Below are 11,791 nucleotides of genomic sequence, written 5' to 3'. Positions count from 1 at the left end.
TTGCTTTGCTAGCTTCCGCGTTTACACCTGCTTATTTTCGGTCCTAACAAGTGGTATCAGAGCCAGATTCAATGATGGAGTCAGGTTTAGTGGTTCGATAATCGATGATTGAACCAGGTTAGAAGGAGGTGTTTATCTTGACGGGTGTAGTTCTAGTCGCAACCTTTTTTGAGAGTAATGAAGAATTTTGTTGGAGAAAATTTTTTCAGAGAGGTTCTCTGTGTTGAGACATAAATTTTGCAAAGGAGATTATGGAGAGGAGAAGCAAGTTGTTGAAGATTAAGTGAAGAAGGTGGACAAATTTATTTTGTCAGAAATTCAGGCCAAGGGGGAGATTTGTTGGGTTTTATTTGCCCTAAATTTCTTACCATAAATAGGTTTTCCTTTTAGGAAAAGGTTTTGGATTGACTAATCCTTTTCTTGTAGGAAAAGGTTTAGGACTCTATAAATAGAGGCATGTTCCTTCTAACTTAATCAGCATTCACAATGTAGTCTTAAGGGCTTTGAGAGTTTTGGTTAGAGGGAGAATTTGTGGGTCACAAGCTTGATACGTTATCACTTGTGTGAACCTCCCATGTATTCCGAGTGAATTGGTTGAGGTTGTTTCCCTCTGTATTTTGTACTCTCATATTTATAGTGGATTGCTCATCTCCTTTGTGGACGTAGGTCGATTGACCGAACCACGTTAAATCTTTGTGTCTTTTGGTATATTTCTCGTTGTCTTCTTACTCGTGGTCTTTCGAGGTTTGCTTTGCTAGCTTCCGCGTTTACACCTGCTTATTTACGGTCCTAACACTTTTATGTTTTTTGTTTGTTATAAGTCTAATAATAATACATAGTTGTTGAATACTATACATATAAAAATCGAAAACAAATAAGTTTTGAAAAAAAAACCCAAATTGGCAAGGCTACTTGCCCCTTGAGCCTTGTTACCTTTTACACATTTTCCCACTTTCACTTTCACGTGAAACTTCAGTGTTGACTCAAATCAACACTGTAATTTCGCGTTTTAAGTTTCACGCAGTATCTGTTTCGATGAAAACAAATTATTAAATAAAGTGACTAAAAAAATAGCTAAAAAATACTATATTAAAATAACAAACAAACAAAATTAATTAAAAAATGTACATATCTTTAAAAATCAAAATGCATGTGTATCTTCATGCATAGTATCAACAACTATGTATTATTATTAGAATTATAACAAACCACAAAATAAAATACAATCATTTTTTTTTTAGAAACGCCTTGTAAGGGTCATGGCGGCGTGAACCTTACAAAACTCATGGGGATTCGAGTCTCATTTTAGAAAACCTAATTTAAACAGCGTTATAAATTATTGCACTTTTGATTTCCTAGTTAATTGAGCTACTCTTTTGAAATTTTTGTTTGTTGCAAACTCCACCAAAAGTGCCACAACATACAGACACATATTGCATCAATATATCTTAATATGAATATCAATGCAACAGTCAACTGCACTTTTCCACCCTTCCCAAGGATTATATAGAAAAGGACGCATTTAAAAACACAGCTACAATCAGCTGCACTGTTTCATGCTTCCCATGGATCGAGTAGAAAAGGAACCATTTAAAATCACACCATAGCAGTTTTTACCATTTCGTACTTCAAGAAATTTTATTGATTAGGCAAGTAAAGCTACACAAAACAAGACTCAACTAACCTTGTCTGGGAAAAAAGAGCAAAACATCCTATACTCCTATTTGTAACTTCTTAGTTACTCCCTTGATTTCAATTTGTTTATCTTGTTTCGATTTGACTCATAATTTAAGAAAATACATATAACTTTTAAATTTTGTGTTCTTAATTTAAAACTCTCTTTTAATTTTGTGATCTTAAACATGTCAGGTGAAAAGTTGAAATAAAAAATTATCAAAAAAGAAAAGAGACATTCTTTTTTAGACGGACAAAAGAAAAGTAAGACAAGCAAATTGATACAGATGGAGTATTGAGCTAATTAAAAATGGCAACATACTCGCAAGACATTTTGTCAGACTCTAATACATAGAGTAGTTTTAAGCTCATGCAGCAAGTTCTCCCCCTTCTGTTGGCTCTTTTCTGATAGAGCCTAGCGCTCCATTCAATCCAAAGATCATAAACAAAGTGCAAAGGTAGGCTTTGAGTAGAACATTCTGAGGCTTTCTTTCTCCTTGTATTCCTGTGTATCAATAGTATAAACACACCCTTAGGGTTAGCAGAATTGTGACACACTGAACCCCTCCCAGAGACATTGATGACTTCACCTCCCGGTAGGCGACCTTAATATGGTACTTCCTCTGCCTGAAAAGTTGAGTACATTGAGCTAATACCTCCCAATGCTTCTTCAAATTTAATATATGAATATTGCAGTAACACCAAATTTTTCACAACCTCCCATGAAGTCTAAATCCAGAAGTTAGTTGAGGAAGGTAAAAGTGAGGAGTCCACACAGGGTATCTCTAGTTCATCAAGTTTGTATCCAACTATTATGTTAATATTATACATAACAAATGTGTGCTGAAGAGTGCTCATTTTAACCAACTACAGGAGCGAGCAAATGTTATAAAACTGTTAGAATTATCACATGATCCATCATCAATTATCCAAGCTCACACTTACTAATTCGAAGCTCTGGTTAATTGAACAAACTAGTACAAAGACTGTTGCTTTTAGGAATACAATCTAGAAATTCTCAAGGAGGAGCAGTTGTTTCACATCATTGAAATCTGCTTTCTTGCATTTGTAATTCAGATTCCATAAAATACTATTTCTTCTTGGTGATTTCTATTCGTTGAAGGCTCCTTCTGACATTGCTAATTCATTTAGAGACTAATTTCTATTTCGACCTGTGTAATGTAGAATTCACGTGGACTACAGTGTCGTTAAAGGCATGCTTAAGCTGTGAAGCAAGGCTCATAATGTTTTGAGTGCAAACACTTATACTAGCTTAATGTATGGTTCAGTATCATCAAGGCTTAGACAGACTTACACTTGCCAATGAGTCACTCCTTAAGGAGAGCCACTAAACAAATGATACATACATTTCTTATTCATGGTTATAATTACTAGTCTTGGACTAATCAAATATATTTGCATTTTTTTTCTCCATTTGTCCTTTTTTATTAAGATCTACGCCTTACTTGCGCTTAAAGCCCCAACATACCTTGGAGATAACACTGGGACTACATAATAAGAACATTTTGGATTTTCTAGTCTCATATTTTTGGAGACACATGTGAAATCTCTTAGATCTAAATTCATCTCTTCAATCTCGTCTCTCTGACAATATTACATGGTAAAATTGAGAAAAACAACAACAAACCTAGCGTAATCCCACAAGTTGGGTCTGGGGTGGGGTCGGGTGGGGGCGGTAGGAGTGTATGCAGATCTTACCCAAAGGTAGGGAGGTTGTTCACGAAAGACCCTCAGCTGAACAAACAATGAAAAAAAAAGACATGCTAAAATTGAGAAAGTATTTAAAAATAGCAACATATAGGAAGAGAAATAACAACGATTAATGATAAGACCACTCGCCTATTTGATTTAAAGTCCCACATTGATTAGGAAATGGACTGACGGTCTGCTAATATGGACTTGGGCAATCCTTTTCTGATGAACTAGATCTTGAGATTAAGTTAGGCCTATGTGTCATATACATGGGATCAAAAGGTAAAATCGTTGATCAAACAAAAACAGCTTTAAAAACAAAAAGCCATAAGTAGGGTTCCCCAGCTTATGGCTTATTTTAGCTTAAGAACCAAGTGCTTTAGAGCTCTTTTTAGCTTATTTAGCTTAGAAGCTGGTTAACCCAGATTTTAAACCCATCCAAGCACACCCTCTTATCTACACTTAGAAACTTCCTATTTCCTTTCAAAAGTGAGGTTAAACAGAATGGTAGTCTTTTTTGGTTGCAACCTTATCAAATATTTTGCCCAAAGAGAGCTGCTGGAAAAATACAAAAAAATCAAGAAAATGACTGGAGCTTCAAGAGAGCATACGAAATCGAGAAGTCATTTCTACAGCCAAATATATCACATACCGAAAGGATAGAGTTAATACGTCACACTTCTGCTATAAAGAGCTGTTAAATTTCGTTACAACTTCTCTCTTCAATTTGTAATTGTATAGTTAGTGGATTTTCTTATCATGAAGCTTCGAAGGATCTTGTCACATATTCACAAACGTCACAGCCATTATAGTGTACAGACCAGAAGCAGGACTCTAGCAAAACCTGGGACAAGATCAGGGACAATTTCGGTGTTAAGTTTTTGAAAACCTCGGAGTATCAGATAGATAACAAGAGCATGGAGAATCGAAGTCAACTATTATTTATGATGACCGAAGTTACCTATTCTTATTTGCTTATTCCATCCGCTTAACAGTTTAGAAAGCAAACACTATACCACTATGTAAAAGAAAACTTTCAAGAACACAAGACTAAGTTGCACAGACTCTTCAATTACAATGCTCTACCATGTTACTTTCTCCAAAATTAAAAATACACTAATTTTGGGAAACCCGACATGCACCTAGACCACGTTGCGCGGACTCTTCACCTTTGATGCCACACCTGTGTCAGATTCTCCAAAATACACAAATTTTGAAGAATCTGACACGCACCCGTTGACATTTTTGAATAGTCTAAGCAACATAACACAGAGACGGTATGAATAAAGATTTAAAGTATATATCTGTAACAACAATTAGAGGATAAGCCTGCAAAAGGACTGTTCTGTACCTTTGCTTTCCAGAAGTAAATAATAGTGTGATCCACAGGGAGCCGAACATAATCTTCAAGATGAACTCCACTTTCCAAGGAGGTGCAACCTCTATTTTTTCAATTAACCATTGCTTCCTGGCCTCCCAGCAACCACAGCTGCAGTTTGTAAATATTCCCATAGATTTGCTCAATCCAGTAGTGAAAACAAGAGACAATGTGAAACTGGAACTGAAGTAGAAAAAGGAACTTACATTTGCTTGTAATCATTGAGAAGAACCAGAATCCAAAAGGAAAGAATGCAGGGTGGCAATTCAGGTGGCCAAACCAATTGGGCTACACTGAAGCCACAATAAAGAATTATATAAACATACAATTCCTTCTTTTTTTTCACACACATTTTGTTTAGTAAACATTGGGGGGGGGGGGGATTGAACCCCACAAATAAGGTGCCAGTTCAGGTAGCCAGACCAAACCGGGCAACAATGATCCCCCCAAAAAAGCACGCACACATTAGTTTTAATATATTATAAACTACACAGTTTAAGAATCAACAGTGGCATGCAAACAATGAAGAAGAAAAATAAAAAAGAAGTATTCCACATTGGAAATAATTTCAAATGATAAGGCAAATTTAACCATTTCCTTACATCTGAACATGGACAATCAATCAATCATAATCAGGATACTCCAAAAATATAAATAAAACAGAAAACAAAGGCGACTCTAATCATAATAAGGAAACCATGTCCGCCTGCCCCAGATAAAAAAGAAAAGAGGCAGAACATAGATAAATTTTACATAAGACAGGGACAAAGAGGCAAGAAGGTGAAGAAAAATACTTGAACAACAAAATTGCACAATATAGATGCTAAAAACTGACAATTAGCCAAAAATCCAGGGAGCTGAAGTTGACAATAAAGAGAAAATCAAACCTTGGGAGATGTAACATAGGTGATATTGGTAGAGGCTGAGGAGAGGCGAGACAATGTCCAGAGGCAACGGAGGCTGGAGTTGACACCGTGAAGACAAACTGGAAAGCAGATATAGGATTGAAGTTGAAAACTAAGAGGGGTATTGTATGCAGAGCAAAAAGTGAAACAGGAACTTACAACTAAAATATTTTTCGGTCACCTTTTCGGTTAAAATCAAATAATGCACACTCCTAATCTTTATTCCGTAGACAAACCAGCTAGAGAGATGCATTCAACCTTGTCATGGGACAAACGAATTGGATAAAGAATTGTTAGCTTTTGTACTACAATAGAAAACCGAGTATTTCATCTTAAGATCTCGAGCTAAACTTTTCCTTCTAGTCTTCCCAAGCTGCTTTACAAATTTGATGAAAATTCCAAAGTCTGGCTTTAGACCCTTGTCAATCATTTCATTGAGAATGTTTTGAGCAGCCATAATGTCTCCTTTCTTCTGATTAAGCCCCACAAGCAAGCTGTATAGTGTATTTACACTGTGGTTATACTTGGCACTCATGTCAATCACATACTTATATGCTTTCTCACGCTCTCCTGCTTCAAGTAAAACTTTAAGAAATGCAGCATGAGTAGTAGAACGTGGTTTCACATTCACATTTACCATCAAATTCATAAATTCAGAGGCAAACTCAACCTGACCACGACTAGATAAATGATATACTAAAGTTTCAAAAGTAATCGCATCTGGATTGAGACCCTTATTTCTCATTTCTTCGAGCACAATACGCACATCTTCCAGCTTATCATTCTTACACAATGAGCCAAGCAGGTAGTTATATGACTTGGTATTAGGAGAACAACCAAATTCAGACATCTCTTCGATAATTGCTCGTGCTTTTTCAATTTGGCCTGCCCGACACCTTTTACGGATCAAAATATTGTAGCGAGAAGCTGTTCTTTCAGTGATCTCTATTACAAATGTTGCCATTTCGAACAAGTCCAAACTACAAAACATCTCAATTAATCCGTAAACACCAGAACCACAGCAGGATCCTCCAACCTCATTTAGCATATCAACCACTTTCTTTGTCGAATTCATCAATGAATCCTTACAAGATCCAAATACAGTTAAGAACCCAAAAGCCTTGTCAGTCAAACAAGTTTGTTCAGTCTTAAACTCCTCCAACAAAGAGAACATTGTTTTGTAGTCATCTAACCATCCACAATTACAAATAATCAGACTATTGACATAAGCACTGCGGTGAAATTCAGGATGTGAGTCCCGAAGCCAATTAAAGAACTTCAATCCAGATATTCTTTGTTCATTCAAAAGGTCAAATATCTCTACGACACACTTGAACGATAGTTTTGAAGCCACCAAAATTAACTGTTGCCTCAAATTCTGCCCACCACCCCTGATGATCTCAACTATTTCCAAAACTTCTTCTGAATACACACTTACTGAGGGCTTTGTACTCTTTTTGATTGTGAATTCATCCGTACAAGAACCTGCCACATTCTCAAACTTTTCATTATCACAAGAAGACATAATTATGAGGTTGAACACAAACACCTAGAGCAAGGTTCAGCAACAATGGCCCAAACAAAATAAAATATAAGAATAAACTAAGCACCTTGGTCTCCAATACTGCATACATGTATGCACTATGAAAGATTCTTTCCTACAGGCTACAAATTGGGAATCGATTAAAATAGCTGTCTAGAACTATCCACACTAAATATTACTAAAAGAAGGCTCTTTTGAATAATGGATGAATGGATATTCCATTTTGAACGAGATCCAAAAGGAAAATTGGTCAAAGAAAGAGACCTTTAGGTGGTTCTCAATGAAACAACATCTTGTACTAAGCTGAATTGGACATGTCTGAAGGAGTAGCTTGAAATGATGTGATTGGAGAACACCAACTTGAATGAGTGAGGTAAAGAAATTTGCAACCATTTAAGCTATTGCCTGGATGATGCAGAAAAAACTGGGACTTGAGTCATGTCAAGCATTTTGAGTTAAACATTGCAGCCTTTTACTCAAAAAACCTTCTTTTTTTCCTTCACTCTGCTGCTGCTAGGAGAAAACTTAGGTTGCAACAATGGGTGAATTCTCCCTAAACACTGGTGGCTACACAAGAACTGCAGAATGTATTATCTCAACTTAGACCATAAGGTTTGAGAAAATACTCCCTCTGTCCTTATATAGTTGTCCACTTTAGAAGTGACATACATATTAAGACACCAATTATTATTATAAGTTAGTTACAATTTTACCCTTAACTTAAAATCTAATGCAACTCCCCAAGTATAATAAATATATTTTCTGGTTCCAAAAAGCATGCATTACAACTTAGTAGTACTAGAAATTTTCTAGAATTAAATAAGGGCATATTAGGAAAAAAATTGTTGTCCTTTCTTGATTTTTTAAAATGGACAAGTAAATAGGGATATATATAAAAGGAAATATGGATAAGTAAATAGGGACAGAGGGAGTAACATTTACACTCCCTGGAATCTACCCTCTTTTTAGCTAAACTTTGTCCTAATATGTACTGTTTCAAGTATGAACAACGGAATAATGCAGAATGATATTGAACTTATCTTCACGAGTAACCATGTGTTTTGAAGTCTTTAACTTGGGGCAAGGAATGTTCTTGGTTAAGCTAAACAAGAAACATAAAAATAACATGTTTATCTAAGTAGGCTTGCTGACCTATCAAGTTTGGAGCATGAGAATTAGGCTAGTCACCACTCAACAAATAGTGCACCTTTTATGAAACAAATGAGAATGAACATAAGACTTTACAACCAAACCATATAGCACAAATCTTTTACAGTGTTCTAAAATAAAAAATAAAAAATAGGAAGTAAAAAAATTGCAGCTTTTAGGGTAAAACAATCTGAAATAAGCTTTTAAAAAAAATACCTTTAAGAGCTTTCTCTTCCGATTGAAGAAACTTTTCCTCAACTTGAAAACCCTTCATTTCAGTTCCTACATTAACCTCTTCTCCAACATCAAACAGTCGTTCTTCTTTCCCCTCCACATCAAAACTCCAAGGTTTATAACCTTGTTCTTTTGCCCAAGACCCATCATGAAGAACTTGGTTATCTATTCGCTCATAGTCCGAATCTTTGCCATTGTTGTTACCTGTGGAGAAGAAACATGAGTTGTTAAGTAAGAAATGTGGAAATGAGGATTTAGGGTTTAAGACATGGGTTTCGGGGGAAAGTAGGGTGAACAGTCGGAGATGTAAGGATTTGGAGATAAAACGAGAGAGCATTGTAGAGTCTTCCTTCACACAACAGAAACAGAGGAACAGGAGAAGGTGCTGAAAATGCCTAATTTTATGAATCACATGAGACTAGTAATGATCTGTTCGATTCGCTTTTAAAGTTTATTCGCATGGTTTATTGCTTTCGATTTATAGAAATGTTAAATCATTATAGAATCATTAAAATATAGCTTATCGGTTATTGATTTATCGATTTTTTATCGTTATAATTTAACCGATAAGATTTGACACAAAAAAATCCACTGAAAATCACTTAGAAATAAGTTGACAATTCAAATAAATCATACATAAGAGTTCATAAGTTACATCTTGCTCAAAAATAATTATTTTTACATTGTAGAATAACCAAGTATTTAAGACAACTAAAAATAAAAGTAGGAGATCAAACTAGGGGTGGGCATAAAAACTGGAAAACCGAAACACCGAACCGAACCGAAATTTTTCAGAATTTCGGTTTCGGTATTTCGGTTTTCGGTTTAATTTTTTGTATTTTCGGTATTTCGGTTCGGTTTTCGGTACATATTACTTTGGAATTCGGTATTTCGGTTTAAACCGAAATATTATATTATAATTTATAAATTATATTATATTTAATAATTATTAATATTAAATATATTTTTTTAAAAAAATAAGAAACTTTAAGTTGAAATATCAAAGCCCATTAAGTTGAAATATCAAAGCCCATTAAGTTGAAAAATCAAACAAAAAATTGAAAAAATTGTAAAGTTTAAAATTTTAAAAAGCCCACTAAACAGGCCCATTAAAAAACCGAAATAAAAAACCGAACCGAATTAACAAAAACCGAACCGAACCGAAATATTTCGGTTCGGTATTCGGTACACAATTTACAAAAACCGAAAACCGAAAAAAAAAAACCGAACCGAAGCGAAATACCGAATGCCCACCCCTAGATCAAACTCTAAGTCAATGACTTTATATACAAAATGGTATATAATTATTTAATTTACAAATGGGGTTATCAGTTAGCCCATTGAGAAAAAACATAATGAGTTTATTGGATATAAATAGTAAAGTAGAAATTAATTTGAAATAATAATAATAAATTTTATATCAGTGAAAATAGTCATTATATGAGATATAAGTGATATTAAAGTAATCATATAATTATAAATTTCATTTGCATGTGTGAACGCGCTTGTAAGAGAGAGGGAGTTTATTTTTATAAAGATAAATTAATAGGTCAATTTTTAAAGAAAAAACTACATAATTAGACGTATTTCACTGCCATATAAACTTATTTTACCTCTAATTTAAAATAATGGAGAAGGACTTAAAATATCCTTAAACTATTGAAATTGATACAAAAATATCCTTCGTTAACCTATTAGCTCCATAATACATTTGGTGTCAATCTTTTTGGTAATGCCCTTATTACAAACAGTCTCATTAGCAAATATGATAATACTTCTCATTTAATACGTATCATCATGTGATTCATCAAAAATTCAATCAACTAAATAAATTAAATCTCAATCCAAAACACGCATCCGCCTATTAATTCCTACCGGCCCTAACTAGAAATGTGAGATAGTCCTAAAATAAATCGCAATTCAATGTTAAACCAAGTACTCACAGTATCCATGATGATTTATACCCAAATACTAGCAGAAATTAACGGAAGTCTCTCCTCAAGATGAGGAGCACACAGGCACTCACTAATTTTGGAGACATTTTAAGGGAAGATAGATTTTAATATATTGATTCTTTATAAGATTTTTTCTTTAAATTGAATTATATATCTCTAGAATGATAGATCAAGTCTTAAAGCATCTATTGTGAAACATGTATTCAACACGTGAACTGAAACATGCCTATTATATATTGAGTTTAAATGTACTACCGTTGTTATTTTTTCTCTTATTAATGGTGTTTAAATATATTCAGGGGCGGACCTAGTAAGCCAGACGCGGGTGCTCGAGCACCCATTGATTTCCGAAATTTTTTGTATATATATATAGATAATATGATACATATGTTATTATAATTTAAATGAGCATCCATAGAACAAAAGTAGTTGTGGGTGAGCTGGTTTAAACCTTTGCAATAAGAGGCGCGCGAAGCCATTGGCGAGGGTTCGAATCCCGCCAATAGCAGCGATTTACTCCACCTAAAAAAGCAAAATCGCTGCTACTGCAACGATTTTACAAAATGTGATTTTTTAAAAAAAAAAAATCAATAGGCAGCGATTTTCAATTTATTTTTTAGAAAATTTATTTTTTAGAAAATCGCTGCCTTTTCATTTTTAAATTATTTTTTTTTAAAATCGCTGTCAGGCAGCGATTTCCATTTTTTTTTTAAAAAAAATGAAACTCGCTGCCTATAATCTAAATCTTTGTTGCACTTCATGCTCATGATCATTAATACCATCCAAACCTTCAATATAATCAATCAATTTATATGTTAACAATCTACTAACACCAGAAAAACAACAGTGTCGAGTAACCTGTTAATTCAAATATCATTTTTTGTCTACCTATAATCCCTAAAGAATCAGCTCCATTTAAAATTATAGGACTACCATCTACTACCATTCCGAATAAAATTTCAACATCTTGTAAAATTATGGTAGCCTCGCCAGCTCGCATGTGAAAAGTATGTGTTTCTGGACGCCACATTTCAATTAAAGCAGAAATTAATCCGAAGTCATACGACACACATCCTACATCAAGAATTCCTTTAAATCTACAATTTTCAAAATATTGACGGATGCAAGAATGTAATGGATGATATTTTATATGTTGTTAAAATTCAATATCACCACAACGCATATATAAGCAAGACCCCTCTTCTTTTATGCTACCATTCCAAATTCTTTCGGAACGATG

At 34.4% G+C, this 11,791-nt stretch overlaps 1 protein-coding gene across 9 annotated transcripts; it reads right to left on the bottom strand.

The window, feature by feature from the left end:
- Positions 1-1,939: 1,939 nt before the first annotated feature.
- LOC107024188 (pentatricopeptide repeat-containing protein At3g60050-like) lies at positions 1,940-9,010 on the bottom strand. Of its 9 annotated transcripts, none has more exons than XM_015225104.2 (7): positions 8,579-9,010; positions 5,852-7,155; positions 5,653-5,750; positions 4,972-5,058; positions 4,739-4,876; positions 4,040-4,231; positions 1,940-2,301 (listed from the first exon to the last, which is right to left on the bottom strand). In XM_015225104.2, the coding sequence occupies exons 1-2, from the start codon at positions 8,931-8,933 to the stop codon at positions 5,933-5,935; spliced, it is 1,578 nt and encodes a 525-aa protein (XP_015080590.1). In that variant the 5' UTR covers positions 8,934-9,010; the 3' UTR covers positions 1,940-2,301; positions 4,040-4,231; positions 4,739-4,876; positions 4,972-5,058; positions 5,653-5,750; positions 5,852-5,932. The 9 variants fall into 9 exon arrangements, with proteins under 9 accessions (XP_015080590.1, XP_027774503.1, XP_015080589.1 ...); XM_027918702.1 differs by having other exon boundaries at positions 4,972-5,053; XM_015225103.2 differs by having other exon boundaries at positions 5,830-7,155; positions 8,579-9,009.
- Between the last annotated feature and the right edge of the window lie 2,781 nt (positions 9,011-11,791).

This window comes from Solanum pennellii, chromosome 7 (genome assembly GCF_001406875.1).
Source record: "Solanum pennellii chromosome 7, SPENNV200".
Classification (NCBI taxonomy): Eukaryota; Viridiplantae; Streptophyta; class Magnoliopsida; order Solanales; family Solanaceae; genus Solanum; species Solanum pennellii.
The sequence above is the reverse complement of the archived record's forward strand: the minus strand, read 5'-3'. Positions and strand labels throughout refer to the sequence as shown.